We start from the raw sequence: 20,356 nt of genomic DNA, 5'->3' as shown, positions 1-20,356 counted from the left end.
GCTTGTTTTAGCGTCCTATGGGAGGGATGATTGGATGAAATTGATGGTAGGGTTGCGGTACCACGGTTTATGGATGCGGTTAGATATCCACATACGTATGCTAATTTATGTTTTACAGTATCGTGGTAAAAATGTAAAATTTGGATATGTTTTCGTTGAAATGACGATTTTTTATTCTCCGTTTTGAGGTAAAATCTGATACAAAAACAGCCATGACAAGCATAAAACTTTGAACGTCATGCTTGCAGAAAAATATTTTTGAAAGTCTCGATCTAAGACATGCGATCTAGGAGTTTGTTAAGCCCTATTCTAGGTACCTACAAACATTCTTAGAACTCCAAGGTAGAGGCAAAAAATATAGCAAGAATCAGTCAGTTTTAGACTCAAATTCGCAATGATTGTATTTTTTGTGCTTTTAAGTAACTGCCTGTATGTATCTATCCTATATTACTGTCACCCATACCTAGACTAGTTTGAGCAACCTAAGTTAAGCTTATCTTATTGTGGGATACTGTACCTACATAAGTTGGGTTGCAGAGCGCAGGTAGGCAGTCGTTTTATGTCAAATAAGTTTAATTTAAATCCTTTTTGTCATGTTGAAAAAAGGATAATATGTACAACTGATTATCATTTTTTATTCCATCTCAAAGTTTGCACTGAGACACCTATGCGATATTTCTGTTTTTGGTACTGTCTACATTAAATCACCAGACATGTTAAAAATAATTAAGCTTACAGAATGAATGATCTGGACGCTTTTCTAAAGATTTTGCAAGAATTAGCGATAAATTTGCGTTCACTAATAATGTCGATTTTAAAGGACATAATTATAGTGACTGAGATGAAAAATTTATAGCTGAAAGCTAAAGAAAAACTTATACACACCAGGCTGAACAAAAATTCAAAATGTTAGAACTCTTCTTCAAAATTGGCAAAGACTATTCAAGAGATCAATTATAATAGAGCTCTCTCAAAGATTCCCGAACTAAAGAGGTTTTAATTTAAATAAATGAAAACAATATAGTGAAACTGTAACAAATCTATTTTTGTTTTTTAGCTGCTATTAAAAGTTAGAAAATTTAATTGTGAATTTTATAATCCAACTTCTAGAACACGACTGTTTTTGGCACGACGGCTAAATTTTACAGAATTAACTCTTAGATAATATATTATCAAACTTACATGTATAATATTCCATCATATTTTGGTTGTATCGGTATGCGGCGGATAAATCCACTCCGCCGCCGGCCCTGAGCCCGAATAGGGCCGCAAAAGTGGCCTTACTCTGGCCCTCCAGCTTGAACACTTTCGGCACAACACTATTAGTAATTTAAATACTAAAAAAAGCACTTAAAAAGTGTCTATTCACCAAAAATACCCGTTACTTAGAAGCCATTTTATAAAGTTCCGAATTTAAATTTTAAAATCACGTCACTAATTTGGCGTTCGTTCGGAATTTAAATCACATTTTTATTTTGCGTCTTTTTATATTTTGTAATTATATCTTTCCACTTTTTTTCATATTCACTTCACTACATTATTGTTAGGTTTTTAATTTCCATAAAATTGTAGATTTTCAAACAGTTTTTAAATTGAAACTGAAATAGATTATTTAAATTAGTTGAATCTTGATTGCGCTTGTAATTAGACCATCGCCAAAGCTATCACCAATAAACTGACTTAAAACAGAGATCGTTACGCCGATTGGTTTTCGCAGATTAAAAAAAAAACACCAGGAAACGTTAAAAAAAAACTTATTTGTCGAAACTACTTGGTTAATTTCAATGCACTAATGGTTTTATAAAAAGATAAAGTGGCCAGCGTGAAAGCGGCATGGAAATCAAAACGATGATTGGTCAGTAAAACCGATTCGTTGGGAGTAATTTCGCCGGTTTTTCGACGATTTATACGATTTTCCGGTGTTTGATCACTATTTTGCCGGTTCAATTGTTACAGGTGGATACTACTGGTTGGGTTTTCTCACGAGAATGAAGATTTTTAATAACCAATCGATTTTGATTAGGAAGCTGTGTTTACGCGTGTAGTTTTCGTATTGTTCGGGTTTAGCGGCGAAAGTTTTGGGTAGCAGAGGGTGATTGGCAAGATTAACTTTCATGTTGTTTTTATTGGATCTCGGATTATGGTCGGTAGTCACGATAGTATCGGTGGTAAGTACTTGGGTAAGCGTTTTATAGAAAATGTGAAAAAAGATGAAAAAATTGTTAAGTTATTTTGCAAAAAGTGTTCTTGGGAATGAAATCTAATTTATTTTTGGTACTTTAGAGTTACTTGGATTTTCATATTTGATATCACATAACGAATGTTACGATTATGTATTTTTCAATAATCAATAATAAACACATCACACACTTTCACCGAAAACGAAAATTGAATCCGAAAAAATAACAAAAAAAAACTTTTTCAACTGAAATCGATAAAATCTCGATTAAGACACGTCCAAATCGATCGCCGGACAATCAAACACAGATAACTTAGTCTCGATTTTGAGGTATATTTTACGGTTGACGGTCGTAATCGATCGATTGTGACAAGGGATCGGTTTTCTTGTTATGTTAGTCCGTGGGATTGTTTAATTTTATTTTTTCTTGTGTCATAATATGCAAATATTAGATGTGAGATGACAGTTTAAGACAAGCTAGATAAATGTGTGGTTTTTATTGATAGCAATGCAATATGAGATCGATTTACTGCATGTATGTGAAACATCCCTAATACATTAATTTTATAATGTTTATTAAGAAAGAAGATTTAAAGTTTTTCTTATCTTTACATTCGTTATTTTTTGTTATTATTATGAATGTTTTCTAAATCTGTTTGTAATTCAAAATATAGATATCTAAAATTTACAGTATCCATAACGAAGACGATATTTTATAGTAATATTCCAAAGACTACTTCGTGAAGCGTAACGCAAACAATTGTATCCGAATTCCGAAATGAAATTTTGAAACTTTTGAACCCTATACTATTCTTAATCCATTTCATTGCCACCGCTTCCTAAACAAGCAACAACATCCATAATTCATCATGCGCTTTAAATTTCAATCAGTTTATAATAACAATATATCATCATCGGTCTAGCCATTTCCCAACTATGTTGGGACCGGCTTCCAGTCTAACCGAATTCAGCTAAGTACCAGTGCTTTACAAGGACCGACTGCCTATGTGACCTCCTCACTCAACCCAGTTATCTGGGCAACACGATACTCCCTTAGTAAGACTGATTGACTGAATTTCAAGCTTCTGCTGCCCACAATTTAACGTGCCTTCCGAACAAGGGGGAGCCCTTTATGACAAAGATAGTCCGTCATGTACGGACCAACCGCGTCAAACGTAGCTTGACCCTCGCTATGACGAAGATGGTCATCCAGCTACGGACCAACAGCGACAAACGTAGCTTGACCCTCGTTATGACAAAAATGGTCACTCATCTACGGACCAACCGCGTCAAACGTAGCTTGACCCTCGTTATGACAAAGATGGTCACCCATATACAGGCTAACCACGTCAAACATAGCTTGACCTGTGATCACTTATCGTTATACAAATTCTATACCATCTACAAATGCTTAGTTATAAGTACGTATGCGTAACATTCACACGGGGCGTGTTCGGTGATTCGATACGATAGCTCCGGTTATACTCCGGGTTTATTACATGCATATTGTTTTACATAACCCGTATGTTATGTACTTATTGTAAGGTTTTTCATAGACTGTGTTTGAATGTATTGAAGACAATGTTTGTTTGATTTTATTATGATGAATGCTTGTTCTGAGTTTCGGTGTCTTTGTACACGTCATTTGTGTGTTTCTGAAACATCCCGCGGCAATAGGAGTAAGTGCCTCACTGCGGGAGGTGTTAAAAAAATAGAATACAATATTTTGTTTTTTTTTCTTTCAAGCCTGTTTTATTTTGGTTTACAAATTGTTACTGGTTAAAACGAAAAGAACGTTTTTTATTGCGATTTGTGCTGAAATTCTCGTTTTGATTTTTAAATTGTTGCTGAAATCATAGTTTTTTTTTGCGAATCCTGGTGTTTTACATTTAAGGTTAGCTTTGACGAAATCTAGCGGCATTTGTAAAATTCTGGTCTTAAAATCACAAGCACTATCAATTATTAAATATCAAGAAAAAAACCTTTTAACACATCACTAATCACTTCCAAAATCACAAAAAAAAAAACAATCCAAGCAGGTCCTAATTCAAATTCGAATAAACTATATCACTTTACAAAACGTTCTAAATATGACAGTTCAAATCATTATTCAATTGGCGATTAAAAAAAATCGCGTGTCGTCTGTTATCGCGGGTTGACGCGCCAACATGCCGCGCGGATGCCGCGAGTACACTGCCGGCACATGGCGCCTCGACCCGAAATGTTCTACCCCGAGGGGTGAGATTTTACGCCATCTTTATTTTTGCTTTGCGAAATTTTTAGGGGGTATCATTTTTGGTGAGTTTTTTGCCGTTGGTATGATCTAGTACCTACTTGAAATTGTATTTTTGATTACGTGAAATTGTTTTTTTTTGTCAAATTATTTTGATATCGTATCCTTTGTTTCAACAAAGTTTTTTGGTTATATATTTTGTGTTAAATATGCAGATTCTTGACTGATATTAGATTTAAGTTGTAAATATATTTTTTTGCCTTTTTAATGTAAAATATTGCAACCTAATCTAATATCTTTATACAAATATAGAAAATCGAGAAATCCCCATAATTTCTTCTTACGAAAAAGTTTCTCCCTCCCTTCCTTGAATAATAAAGCCTTGATGTAGGCTTTTATTTTTAACACCCACTTAAATCGAAACTTTATAAATATTTATCTCAGGAAACATCAAATTGTTTAGATGTTCTAAAGATAATTATAATTAAACCTAAGGCTTAATGATGCCAACGACCAGTCGCTTGTTAATTGGTATTTAAACCATAAAATTACATTTATAGAAACTCAATTAGGTCTATAATTAAACAACGATTCCATCCGCTTGTTAGATTCAGAATTTTTTTTTAACTGGTAACATTTTGTATCTGTTACTTTTCCGTTGTTATTGTAGAAGTTAATAATTCGGATAAAACTATTAATAGATAATAATATATTATCTTTTGTTGACTTATTTAATTAAGATGCATCTTTGGTAACGAAAAAACCGTACATCCAAATAAAAAAAAAACAATGTGGAATAGCAACAAGACTAATTACTAGACTGTTACTATTGCAAAGTAAAGCTATTGGTTTAGTGTAATAACTCAACTATAACATTACATAAAGTTTTAACAAAATACCATAATTAATATTATCCAATGACATTTGAAAAAGAAAAACCTCTTTTAAACCTACTCCAATTCACCTACACATCAAAATTAAACTTCAATTGAAAAACACTAATGTAATAAAAAAATAAACTTATTCCGAAACTGACGTGACATTTTGTAACGTGTCTCGCGTGACATCAGACCCCGCACTCCCCCCACCCCTCTTTCCCCTGGTTATCTTTACACTGGATACCGAATGATAACGATAAGGATATCATTTTAATAAAGCTTTTAGGGTTCAGAAGTGGAATGATAAAACTTAACATTGATACGAACATATTATATTGTAGGTTCTTTGTTGTGGCACAATTTAACAAAAATAAACAGTTCCTCACTAAAGAATTTAACCCTTGTGACGCAGGGGATTCCACAAACATTCAAGTCTCATGCACAATGACTCAGCCTAGGACCAGCATTCGTGGATCACAAAACGCTTATCCTGACATCGATCCCGCATTAAATCGCTCGCATTTGGCATGGTGACCAAAACCACTCGGTCTTTCCACGCAGTCAAATACTTAATAATGAGGTGTACTATAAAGAAAATCTATAAATCGTAGAAAGCCTATGGAAGTCTGTGGAGGAGTGTCTAGTCTAGTCTAGATACGCATGGTAAGAAACAGGTTAAAAAAAGTCAACCTTTTTTGAAGAAAGTCGATCGATGCCATCCTCCTTGGAGCATCAGCCTTTTCGCTGACTTTCTTTTAATTTTTGGTTCAGGAAAAACATTTATAAACGGAAAGGGTTTCATTAAGACGCGATACTGAAATAGAATAAGCGTTGACATCCACGTTCGCTGACTTTCAGGTGAATTAAGATTTAACATTTATTTGAACTAGTTTTTGCGCTCAGCTTCACTTGCATGAATGTCGGATATGGCTAGAAAAACATTTCCCTCTGTTAACAAGGGCGGATAAAAGTAGCCTGTTTTAATTCAAGGTGTTAGCCGCAATCATCACAAATGGTCCAGCCGTTTGGGCGTGAAGATGTAACAAATACACGCACATGCGTTCGCATTTATAATATTAGTGTGCTTCAGATTTCCATATGCCGTTGCCAACTTAAATTAATTTATCCTTATAGATACATGCGTTACTATCTCCTAATGTAGATAAATCAATTTCTTAGTACAAAGGGTTTCTATTATGTAGTTATGTTATATTAATTGATGTTAACTATTAGGACGCAGTAGGTTAATATCGGCGGTATTGTGTATGACAAATTGATATTACTGATAGATACCGAGCGTGGGTAAACTAGGGACTTAGACATATTTTGTGTATAATTGTCAATAAGTTTTTGATGAAAATGTGAATGTAAAATATTAGAATGTAAAATTTTATAAGTATTTTTTAGAATTATAATTAATTAATACTTATAATTTGTAGATGTAATACCAAAACCACCCAAAAACTTATCACTTTTGGCGTGAAAGAGGAACAAACATCCATACATCCATGCAAACAAACTTTCGCGTTTATAAGAAGGATTGTATTCGATCTATTTATACTTTGTCAAGTCTATAGTACAAAACCATACTGTATCTATCCTGCTGCAAAAAAAGCCTCTTCACGGGAGAGATAAAATTTACCAAGTCCATACTTACCGTGGTTAAACTGATCTATATTAAGTTATCTATTGTGTTTGTATTGAATCTTAAGGTTCATTACCGAAAATATTATTAGGGTTTAGTTAATTAATCACTAGAATAATTAATTATACCTTTAGCCATACTAAGGTTTGCTGCAAAGAGAACTAAGTCAATACCAAAAATATATCAGTTTTTCCCAAGCTCTGATGTTATTTAGAACTATTTGTAAATTATCGTATATTTTAACCTGGTTGTAAAAATAATGGTTTTAACGGAACATGGTAATGTTTAGCTATTTGTAAATGTATTATAAAACCTAAAATAATTTGATATGGAGATGTTGAGAATTTTTTTCAGTTAGGTAAAGTTATTTAAAATTAAAGTCTGGAGATGGCATTTATAATTTCAAACATCTGTAGATTACTTACTTAATATTATTACAAACATTAATAATCTAAGTACATATTTATGCCTACGTATTGTCCTAATAAAAACACACCCCCTTTCCTCAGACTCTACATTTTACCATCGACTAGCATCGAACCTATATCCCTACCATTTCCACTTAACTCTCTAACTGTAGGTACTCAAAAACAGCCTCCATTCGTCCAAAACAATCACTTCCGTTTAATTAAAAACGGTGAAAAAGTAAAAAAACACACATTATACAATAACCAACCTTAAGTGTATGTGAGTAGAGTCGAATCTTGTATAAGAGAAATATTCTCCGATGTTCATTGATAACACTATTGTTGTTTTAGTAATGTGAATTGAACTTTGTGCTGATAGCAATAGAGTTGATTTTGGTTTGACTTAAAAGAGCTGAACAAAAATGTCATCTTCAATTTTAAAGTTATGATGCAGAATGGTATAACTCAGGATTTTTTTTTAAAAGAAATATGCAACACATTTAGACAAGTAAAAAACGATTAACACACAAACAAAACACCTCGCTCTTCTTTCTTCAGAGTCCTAAGCCGCATAGGGTTTTTTCTTTAAATTAAAGACTACTTGAAAGTCCTCAGACTCACACGCTTTTGTATTTTTTTTTGTTTTGTAGTCTGTATCTTTAAGGAGTATGCCCACTACACCGTGCCATACCATGACCGTGCTAGTTGTCTTGGTCGCATACTTTTTAATACAGAGAATATTTTTTTGCCGGACAAAATACGATACGATACGATATACGATACGATAGTACGGTCATGGTATGGTACGGTGTAGTGGGCAGTAGCCTTTATATACAAATATCTATAGCTAACATACTGAAAACTAAACATACATCTTATAATGATTGAAAATACTTAAAAAAAGCAATACATCAAAACATTCACCGACAAAAATTAATATTCGGAACGTGTCACCGTTTTACTTCCCGGCCATCAATTGTTTAAAACAAAAAAAAATCTTTCTTACAAAAAGTAACCGTATTTGGACACCACAAAGCTCTTATTCCAATGTGAAAACAAAAACATAGGCCGTTTCCTATACCAATCAGTAGTTTCACAATACAATGGAATTTGGGTCTTATGGCGTTGAAGTTAAGATTGAATTTTGAATGGTGCTTTATGGATTTAAAATCTTTTGGTACCAATTTATCAATTAGTATGAACGGACAAATTTATTCTGATTGGTCGATGTCAAATTTCGAACAAGGCGGTTCTAATCGAGCGGAACGCTGTGTGTATGGTTGTCTCTTTCACGCGCCGGATTTTGGGGGTCAGTTAAGTGGTGGTCAGTTTGAATGGGTTCTGTATATTTTTGTTGAATTTTTTGATGATATTATATCTCAGTTGGAGTGTTTAACGTTTTGGCTTTAGAGATCTTTTTAATTTAGTCACAATTTATGAGGTCGTCATTTAGTAGAATTTGTTTTAGGTCTTGCCTACGTAATTTTTTTTTCATTTTATTATACTAAAACTAAACTTAATACTTTTGCAGTAGAAAAAACGGCATGAGTTTTTTTTTAAATTTAAGTTTTTTTTTTCTATTTTCGTTGAATAAAGGGCACCCTACACTTTCACTGTCACACTTAATTGTCGCTTACTAATTAGAGGCAGATATAACTTGATAATATACTTTGTATCGAAAAGCTCACATCCAATCATAAAAATAATTTAACCAAACAAAAATTCCCATCTAATTAAAAACCGAAAATAAAAAACGTAAGCTCGACAGTTTATCGAAAAACATTAACTTCCGTCAGCGGGTCGCGGGTTCGGTTCCCGGTGCGGAACTAATTGCGATGACTTGACACTTTAACCGGTTTCCATGGGGTAGACTTGCAGTGGAATGTGAGAGTTGACTGATACTGATATGACAGTGAATAATTTGTCTGTCTGTTGGTTTAAAAGGCGCAGGTTTGAAACCCGGACTTTAAAAATGTCATTGTATTGTTCAAAGGCAATATTAAAATCCTGCTGTAGATAAAAGTCATTTATATTTTTAAGCGTTAATGATATTGCTGTTAATGATCTAAACACATACTGGAGGACTGGCTTAAAGTGACCAAGGAGAGGGAATCATGAAAGGGTTTGAGGCCTATGGCCAGCATCGAGGCTACAAAAAATGAAAATTATATTTCGATTTGACCTGACTCTAAATTTTTATGCATCAAACATTTTGACTGCAAATATTTCAGGTATTTCATTAGATCTCTGGCTTTTGTAGCATTTTCTATTACTTAATGTAATAATAATTAAATACCTCTTTGTACAAAAACGATTTTCTTTAACTGGACAAATATTTTTAGTAAATAAGGTAAAATATAAATAAATAAAAATATATTTTTATATTTTTAGTAAGTAAAATAAGTATTTCATATTATATAAAATTAGTCTGTAGTAATTAAGTAATGTTACTAAATACCAAATTTGTACGCCAACGGGGCAGAACATGTTGATGCTTATGTTATTTTTATATTGTCACCACATTAAAAATGTTTAACACATGTTTCATGCAAATAAACACATCTTTATCTTTACCTTTATCTTTAAAGAAAGACCATTTCATTTATTGTTCATTTATTAAGTAACGGATAATTCAAAAGTTCCGGTTCCGGTGTTCGAATACGTCAGACGTTCTAGTGCAACACTCCTATACATATTTAAATATCACTGCAAATATCACAATCTCAGTGCATTAGTGCGGACCAGAAGTTTTATATGTGTTTGTGTTTTTAAACGCTATACAGAACATTACAACATCATTTATTTCAAGAGTGCAAAAATACAAACAAAGTCTACGGTGCAGAAAGTGAGGTTATCTGTCTAAACGTCAAAATACAGCCCAGTACCAACTTAACAAAACAATAAACAGTCGTTCAGAAACCACCCAGAGGTGCGTTCCAGCTCAAGAAAAGTACGTTTAGTTACATCACAAGATGTCAACTCAGTTATCTCCAGAAATGTTACTTTTGCTGGAAAAAATGGACGAAAAGCTAAACATCCAAACGGCTACTATAACAGAAAACATTACAACTGCAGTATTGATTAAAGTTGATGAAAAAATCAAACCAATCATTGAAGAAAATATAAAATTAAAATCTGAAATAGAGAAACTCAACAAAAAAATCGAAATTCTTGAAACAAACGGAAAAAGAAATAATTTGATAATACACGGGATTCCAGAACAGAAGGAAGAAACCCAAGAAGAACTCAAAAATCTTATAACCACTACCCTGAATGGAATAGATATAAATCTGAAAGAAGAAGAAATAGACAGAATGCAAAGACTTGGGAAGCCTGATAAAAGTGATGGGAAAATTAGACCAATCTTACTGGCTACGACAACCCTTCAAAAGAAGATTCAAATTTTAAGAAACAAGAAGAAAATGAAAGGCAATGCTTACATTACACAGGATCTTACAAAAGAAGCCCTGCTGAAAAAGAAGGAAAAAAGAAGCAAGAATAAGAAAGGATTTGAAAAACGAAAGAGGTCAGAAACGCCTAGCCCCAGAACTAGTAGTCACCCAGAAGAAAATAACGATCCAAAAGTTATGAAGCGGGATGCCTTTCAGTACCTACGTGAAAGATCACATTCACTTTCAGATGTGTGCACCACGGCCCGGAAAACCACAACACAGTAAACAGCAACAACAAAAAAGTCTCCCACCACGGCTGGTCCCCGCGGGAGTACTAGACCAACACCCTCCTAATGAAAGAGGCAACAATTTGTACATCGCAACACTAAACACGAGGACACTAAGAACCCACGAGAGTTTACTAGAACTAGAAAAATCCTTAGAAAACGTCAAGTTTGATATTTTAGGCATCTGCGAAATGCGAAGACTAGGCGAAAAAATCGAAGAACATAACAATTATATACTGTACCATAAGGGAGACATTGCAGGCCAAAGGGGAGTAGGATTTCTAATAAAACGAACATTGAAGAAAAATATACAAGAAATAGTAGGAATATCTGATAGATTAGCCACACTCAGTTTAAAGCTTCCAGGGTATAAGAAGCCATGGAGTATCATACAGGCATACGCACCAACAGAGAAAGCAGGGTTGCCAGTGCTTGAAGCTTTCTATGAAGAATTGTCATCAACTTTAAAAAAGAACGCCGATAAATATATACTCTTGATGGGAGATTTTAACGCACAAATTGGAGCAAGACAAAATAACAACGAGACCATCCTTGGTAAATACGGCTATGGATCAAGAAGTCCGAATGGCCAAAAATTTGTCGAATTCCTAATGGAGCATAACCTACTAGTATTAAACTCATACTTCAAGAAAAACAACAAAAACAAATGGACCTGGATCTCCCCTGATGGCTGCTACAAAAATGAAATTGATTATATAATAACTAACTATCTTAAAGCTTTCACTGATACTAAGATTATAAGCAACCTCAACTTCAATACGGACCACCGCATGGTACGCTGTTCTCTTCGAAAATCGCAGCCAAAAATACCTCGACACCACATGAAAGCTTTTAACACCGCAAATAAGCAGTCGAGCCAGAAAATATATAAGCCTTCCAACGAAATTTACACAACAATAACAAGCCGTGAAATAGAAACAACAGATAAATACGATACCCTAGAAAAAGAATTGCAAAGCATGCACATTTCAAACAGCAATAACAAAAAAACTAACAAGTATCAACTTAGCGAAAATACCTTGCAACTAATAGATGAAAGAAAACAGCTTATAAATAGCAGAAACAAACAAGGAAACAGAAAACAAATTGCTGACATAAGTAAAAAAATAAAAGAAAGCATAAGAAGGGATCGCAAAGTAAAGAGATTGAAGACATTAGAACACCACATCCAAAAAACAGGCGGAGTGAGAAAGGCCTTGAAAGAACTACGAGAAACAGGCAAAGAATGGATACCTAAACTCAAAAAAGGATCGAGAATTACTGCGATACGTCAAAAGATCCAAGACACAGCTACAAATTTCTATCGCCAACTGTATGCTAGCACCAGCATAGACCAGAATACAAAGGGCTGCTACGACGAGACGCCTGGCAAACAGTTCAGCCAAAGGAATTTGGAACCTGTAGAGGATATCCTGACATGCGAAGTGGAAAAAGCGATTATGAGTCAAAAGATGGAGAAGTCTCCGGGTCCAGATAAAATTTCCAATGAATTAATGAGGGAAAATATAGAAGAACTGACTCCAATCCTAACGAATATGTTCAACGAAATCTTAGTCAGTAGCCAGATCCCAAAACAATGGGCAGCATCACACATCATTCTGCTACACAAAAAAGGTGACAAAGAAAATGTAGAGAACTACAGACCAATAAGCCTCATGTCGAACGTTTATAAAGTGTTTGCAAAGGTAATACTCAATAGGATAAGCAAACTTTTAGACGAACAACAGCCAAGCGAGCAGGCTGGCTTTCGGAAAGGCTTTTCGACTATCGACCATATTCATACAATCAAACAGGTATTGGAAAAATATAACGAGTACAATAAGAAAATATATATAGCCTTCATTGATTACGCCAAGGCTTTTGACAGCTTAAACCATGAATATATATGGGAAAGTTTAGAAGAACAAGGAATACCAGAAACCTATATCAACATCATAAAAAGTATCTACTCCAACAGTAAGGCTAGAATACAATTGGAAACGCTAGGAAAAGAGTTTAGTATACAAAAAGGAGTGCGCCAAGGAGACCCTCTATCCCCGAAACTGTTCTCTGCTGTACTGGAAAATATATTTCGAAAATTAAATTGGGATGATTACGGTGTTAATATAAATGGGTCAAGACTACACCATCTTAGATTTGCTGATGACCTAGTACTACTTGAGGAAAACCCTGAAAGTCTCGAGCTCATGATTAACAATTTAAACGACGAAAGTATGGAAGTCGGGTTAAGAATGAACACCAAAAAGACCAAAATAATCACAAACACTACTGAAGTTACAATAAGAATTAAAGACGATGCTCTCGAATATGTCGAAGACTATATCTACTTGGGTCAAATGATATCTACAAAAGACCAAATGACGAAAGAAATTACTCTCAGGATTGCAACGGGCTGGAAAAAATACTGGTCGCTAAAAGAGATAATGAAATCCAAAGATCTGAGCATGTCTATAAAACGGAAAGCCTTCAACACCTGCGTATTACCTGTCTTAACATATGGTTGTGAAACTTGGGCCCTCACAAAAGCATACAGGGAAAAACTAGCAATCACACAAAGAGCAATGGAGAGGAGTATGATTGGCTGTAAACGTCAAGACAAGGTTAGGAACAGCGATCTAAGAAGAATAACAAAAGTTACAGACATACTCACTCGAATTGACCTCCAGAAATGGAGATGGACTGGCCACATGATGAGGGATAAAACAGGAAAATGGAATTGGAAAGTCACAGATTGGTATCCTAGAGATGGTAAAAGAAATCGAGGGAGACAACAAGTAAGGTGGGAAGATGAGCTCAGACTGACGGCCGGACCAAAATGGAGAAGGGTTGCCCAAGACAGGCAACAATGGAAATCACTGGAGGAGGCCTTTGCCAAAAGGCACACTGAATTAAGAGACTTTTTACTATAAGTTTTGTGAAAAAAAAAAAAAAAAAAAAAATTGTAATATCTTAGTTCAGAATAAAGGGCTTTATTATTATTATTATTATAATTCAAAAGACTCAAATATGCCAAGATGACCATAATATCTTAAATGCAAATAGAAAACTATAAACAGAAATGGAGGGAAAAAAAGCCAAGCGTCCAAGTGTCAGACTCCCAGGGAAGTGGCTGCGGTCAGCGGATCTGTTACATGCGCGTCTGCGCGTGCGCACGTACAGTCACGAGGAGGGTGAGATGACGCGCTTCCGCTTGCTCAAGACGATTCATGCAAGGATTTACACAGACTGTAAAGTTTATGAGAACTCTCAGGTATTTAAAATTGAATTTGAATGAGATCTGTCTCACGTTTTTGGAAAATGGTCGCTAAGTTCAAGTGATTACGGGAGTAATTGGTAAAATGGGTATTTGCCGTTTTAGACATATAACATTTCTACAATCAAAATCATTGCTAGAATATGAAAACGACAGATTTAAGTGACTACATGACTGCCTGGACACACACACACACACACACACAAACACCTGGCTAAAACCACCGGAGTGCTTCACCCTTCGATTTGACCCGAGACCACGGGAAAGCGATGCAAACTTTAATAACTGAACTATAAGTACATATAATTAATAAAAAACTTTGAATTCATACTTAAGTAATATTGAATGAGTAAAAGCTAAAGTAAATCTATTTTATCTTTCGATAAGCTGTTCTGCTTCCTCAACATCTGTTCGTTATTTTTTGGTCAGTTTTTACATCGCATTGTGGCGAGGCCCGAGGTTTCGCTTTCGTTTCGTCTTGCGCGTGCGCATCGACTGTGGGTCTATTTTTATAAGTATAGTTCTTTGGATCTGTGGGAATGGGGAGCTGTGGAGGATTTTGAAACTCAGTATGGACATTTTTAAATGATGTAACGGTTTACTCACGCGTATTTATCGGGGTAGCCCGACTAGTTTCGGACACTACGCGTGAGTAAACCGTTACATCATTTAATAATGAATCATTCTCACGATGGTTTCTATCAAAATATCAGTATGGACAAATTTGAAATAGTAGTATTTTTTTATTGCTGTTGTTGAAGGGAGTATAATTAGCTTATTTTCGTAGTTATTATGACCTTGAATACTTGCTAAATGTTGTCCACGAGCAATAATAATTCTTCATCTTAAACAACTCTACTGGCTCTATCTGAACTACTGGAGAAATTACCACGATTACGATCATTAATTTCATAAACAAAAAAAAAGCTCTAGACTATATAATATTAGACTGAGACTGACCATAGGCTCAATAATATTAAGCACGTCGAAACAAATGCCAAGAGTTTAACAGAAAACGAAAAAAAAATACAAGTTGCAAATACTAGTCAAACAGCTACTGACAGACATGACTCACAGTAGCAAACCACGAAAAATACAACAGCCAACATAGAAAATAGTGTATTTCTAGTATTTCTGCTTATCCCTATAGACAATGATAGTCGTGATGATGACAAATTTGGTGAGAAACACCAACTTTTAGATCCAACTGTCTTTAAGAAGTGGAAAAAGTGTAAAAGATTGACTTTTTTCAATGGAACGCACACAGATGCATTATGTGTTATCATGTATTGATAGAGGATTTTGTCTGTGTGTGTGAGTATAAATATCAGGTAGGGTGTGGTGCCAGTGGCGGCGAGAGCGAAGCGTTTTGTTGGGCTAAGCTATTGATAGAAATTTGATAGATTAGATTAGACAAGATTTATTCTATGCAGATTAAACTACTACTAACAGTTGTTTTTTTCGAGTTACTTTTCTTTAAATTAACGTTCATTTATTTGATTACTTAAACGCATTATTTTACATTGTTATATGAATTTAAAAATATTAAGCCTAAATTTATTTCATCAAACTATTTCCACGCTAATTTCAATTCCACATTATCCCGTCATCAGTTCAGAAATTTTCTTTCATTCTGCTAAATTGACAAAACACTACCATTTAATATTCCACATCGCAACAAAGCTAAAATTACTCAACAACAAATCAAATCAAATATTACCTTTATTTGACCAAAATATGGTACAAGAAAAGCAAAGCTCATACAGATTCAAACTTCACCAACCGCCCGCTGCCACAGACACCACACGCTCTACACGCGGCCAGCCCAACTAATTTCACACCGATTTAGTCAAGTGTACTTGACAAAAAAGATTCCCATTCACCGTGCCAGACGTGGTACGCCAGTGAAACTTCAATGAATGGACTTACATTTCTCCGACTTGGCTTTAAAGATTTTTGATTCACGATCAAAATTATCTTGGATCAATTTCGATGGTATAGCCTTGTTGATGAACGAGGTTAATAATCTGTTGGCATACTCAGACGAAGTGTGGGAAAGTAAATAGATAAGTAATTATTGGTTTAGTATTCTGCCCAGTTAAATTAGGTATATATTTTGTGAAGAGGATATTAAAATTAGAATTTCCAGAATTAAGACCCAGAAAAAGTAAAGTACTCTTTTCGTCCCCAAAATATTTTTTTGGTCAACCCTAATAAGTGACTGACAACATTATAATATGACTATCTTATGAATACTTTTACCAAAGTCATCCCATGTCAAAACGGACAGAAAACGTTTTAATATAAATCTACGCATTTCGCGCTATTTAAGATTAATAGAATACTATCAAATAAACTATTACAGTTAATGAAAACAGAACTGTTTACGAATTTCTTTAACAATCACACTAAAACTTACTAAACGTGACAAGTGAGATATTTCTTTAATACTATAGATTTTCAAAGTTAAAAAAGGAAGACTGAATGGCAGCTAAAGGAATAAATAATTTAGCACTTATAAAGTACTAGCTGTTGCCCGCGACTTCGTCCCCGTTATGATTTAGGTATACCTGCCCGGTTTTTTTCACTATTTCCATTCTATCTTAGCTCCTATTAGTCACTGCGTGATGGTTTATAGCTTAAAGCTTTCCTCGATTAAAAAAATATTTTTGTGTCTATTCAACACAAAAATATTTTTTTAATTTGGACCAGTAGTTCCTGAGATTAGCGCATTCAAACAAACAAACAAAATCTTCAGCTTTATATATTTGTATAGATTTACTGAAAAGTAGAAACAGCTTTTTATGTGTTACTTTGCATGAGAAGAAATCACGACACATTATACACCTTTAACACAAAACAAACTGCATGTAAATCGGTCAATCCGTTCGAGAGCTAAAATACCACAGACAGAAAGACACGTCAAACTTATAACACCCCTATTTTCCGACGAGTGATAAAAAAAACTCTTCTTACTGTCAAAACTACATATATCGTTCCTCGTGAAAAAACAATCGAATACTATTTTTAACGAAACGAGGTAATGCAAATCGCCTCGCGGATTACAGAGCGTTAAACGTCTAGACAGAGCACGATATTATGTAAATTTAATTACTAGTGGAATACAGTTTCATGTTTTGTCAAAAGATGGATGTTTCTTCTCAGTAATTATCATTTGCGATCGTGTTCAGAAGTAGGTTTTGCGTGTCTAGCAAGTTTTTCTCCAACCAACTACATAGTTCAGGTTCTAAAAAGCCAACTTTGGTGTTCTGTTGCTTATATTTGTTTAAAATTGCCAGTACCTATGGGTAAACAATGAACATTTCTGATCATAATTTTTGCCCGAAATAGAAAGTCGTCTAAAAAAAACTTTTTGAAAATTTATGACTGTCTACGTCCAAAACCATTTGGAGTGTGATAACTCACGTATACAACACCAAGGCTAGTTCTGCCAGCTTCGCTCGGTACTGCTTTAATCCATGCTAATGTCATGAACATGAAGGTCTGTCTGTCTGTTTGGCTTTCACGCGTAAACTACTGAACCGATTGTAATTAAATTTGGTACACAGATAGTCCAGAGCCTGAGATAGGATATAGGGTACTTTTTAACTGAAAAAGGGCTGTAAAGGGGGTTAATAGGGGTTCAAATTTTATGTGAATCTTTTTGAAATTCCTTCTCTTTTCTTCTTCCTCAGCTATGAGAGAGTCGACTTACTATATACATGGATGTGTTCTTAAGGACTACATATTATTTTGTACTCACCATCCCCGCTCTGGTTGCTGCTGTGCGCGTGGTACTGCTCATCTGTAAAGTCGTACTCTGCATCAGGTCAAACACATCTGCTCTTGACAATCATGTGAACAGGATTTTTAAAAGAGTTTAGATGATATGGGATATCTCTTTGAAAGATGTTGGTGATTGTGGGAGTGAATGACGAAAGATGTTTCATTTTCATTAAAAGGTTTTTGTCTTGATGGTTGAAAATGTAAAATGTTTTACGGTATATGGAACAATAAATGTGTTCATTTTTATATCTGCTTTAATTTTTGAAGATGTAAATTGATGAATATTTAGTCTTAGGTAAAATTCATGACACACCACTTCTGGGCCAAGCTTGGACACTCTTCTTATGTCAAATTGTTTAAAAAAACTACTGGTAAGGTTTTGAAGATAATAAACTTCACAAAAACATCTTAAAAAATAAAACTAATCTAATAAAGAAAAGAAAAAAATGATTACCATAGTTATTCTGCTCACCTCCGTTCCGATGCTCAATGCTCATCAGCTCCTGGCTTTGCAAGGTCGGAGCATGGATGAGCACCTTTTGCTGAGGACTGTGAGGGTCCAGACCCTCGACCTCCAACAAGGGGGCATGGGGTTCATAAGAATGGACAACCAACTGAGGGGCATGGAGATCCATCCTTACCACATCACACAGTTCCAATTCCAATCACAATTTAAATACAGTTCCAAATTTAAACAAAAAAAACACTTCGAAATTTGATTTGACACTTTCGAGTTTGAATTTAGAATGTTATTTTAGGGGCAGTTATGTGGCACTGTTTTTCTGTCGTTGTTTTTTAAGTTCGATGTCACCTCTGTTCATTTATAACTCTGTTTCACTATATTGGCACTTGCTTTTGTGACTATGACTAAGTTAGTTTTGTTAGGAGAATTATTTTGGAGTATTTTAGTATATATTTGTATTGTTTTTTTGTATTGTCACATTATCACTTTGACCTGTAACGGTCTCACCGGATTTTCTTTCGGATTTTCTGACGTTTTATCATCTTTGTACCTGTAACAAATAAAGTTAAATTCTTAAAACAAATATGCTGAAAACAAAATTATGTAAGGTGCGATTAATTGTGTATATGTGAGTGTTGTTCTCAGCAATATAGTGTAAAACATTAAACCATAAAAAAAAACACTATATAGTAGCCTAAATCACAATAAACAAAAAATACTACTTTCAATATTTAACACTGGACAATTTTAACGTGCATTTTACATTTCGCCACAGATTACACAACAAGTAAATAAATCAAGCGGCTTCCGTTTTGCAAATAAAATGTGTATCTATGTATTATTTAAAACGGCCCAGGTTCGTGCCCCGGCCGGCTATTGTTTCGTAAAGAACGATGAGCTGCGAAACCATAAAGATTTGGATGCGGTAAAATAAAAAAAATTGGAGTAAGAAAAGACTTGAATTAAAAATATCATAGCCTTTTATTTAATGATCTTTTAGATTAATTTAAATTATCATCTAGGTACCTTGCGTTTCTCCAATTATGTTCGGGTCGGCTTCCAGTATAATCGAATGCAGTTAAATACCAGTGTTTTACAAAGAGTGACTGCCTATCTATCTGACCTTGATTCTTTCAAGCAACACGATACCCCTTAATAAGACTGGCTGCTAAATGTTCTTGCTTTTTTATGATATTCGATAGATTTGAATTTAAAATGTTGTTGTAAAGTTGTCACATCGATAATATTACCAAAAGTTATACGCGACTACTAAATAACGTTATCTAGATTATTTTCTTCCCATGTCTATAAATTTGTGGCTTCTTGTGATCGGAATACAATATTTCTCAAGGAGTCCTACAGGACTTTTGTTGAAGCTATATTCAAAGCGATTGTTTAACTTTAAAATCTAAGTTCCAGTTCCACTATTTCTATTATTTAGTTAACCATTAAAGAAATTTTACTTTAAAACTTATATTTTAGTAGCTGACCCAGCAAACGTTGTTTTGGCGAATATTTTTTTTTTCTAGTTGTATGTATTAAGCAATAGACCGGACAGAGTGGAAGAACCGAAGGGAGGCCTTTGCCCTGCAGTGGGAAAGTAATGGCTGGAAAAAAAAATGCATTTTTACTGCCACACTATCAAAAAAATAAAAACAAACAATTTGGTCCAAAAAATTAAATATTTTTTTTAGTGTGAGCAACCCTTAACCCTTAGGGGTATGAAAAATAGGTGTTGTTCTATTCTCAGACCTACCCAATATGTATACAAAATTTCATAAAAATCGGTCGACCCGTTTCGGAGGAGTACGG

At 34.4% G+C, this 20,356-nt stretch overlaps 1 protein-coding gene across 1 annotated transcript in view; it reads right to left on the bottom strand.

Moving 5' to 3' along the window:
• Positions 1–19,107, bottom strand: part of LOC113498079 (paired box protein Pax-5-like) — a 64,398-nt gene extending 45,291 nt beyond the window's left edge. The window contains exons 1-2 of the mRNA XM_026877987.1: positions 18,536–19,107; positions 18,059–18,100 (exon numbers count right to left, since the gene is read on the bottom strand). Of these exons, the coding sequence (XP_026733788.1) occupies positions 18,059–18,100; positions 18,536–18,716 (223 nt within the window). The 5' untranslated portion in view covers positions 18,717–19,107. The remainder of the gene's footprint in view (positions 1–18,058; positions 18,101–18,535) is intronic.
• Positions 19,108–20,356: the final 1,249 nt, after the last annotated feature.

This window comes from Trichoplusia ni, chromosome 10 (genome assembly GCF_003590095.1).
Source record: "Trichoplusia ni isolate ovarian cell line Hi5 chromosome 10, tn1, whole genome shotgun sequence".
Classification (NCBI taxonomy): Eukaryota; Metazoa; Arthropoda; class Insecta; order Lepidoptera; family Noctuidae; genus Trichoplusia; species Trichoplusia ni.
This window is presented reverse-complemented; position numbering and strand designations above follow the sequence as displayed.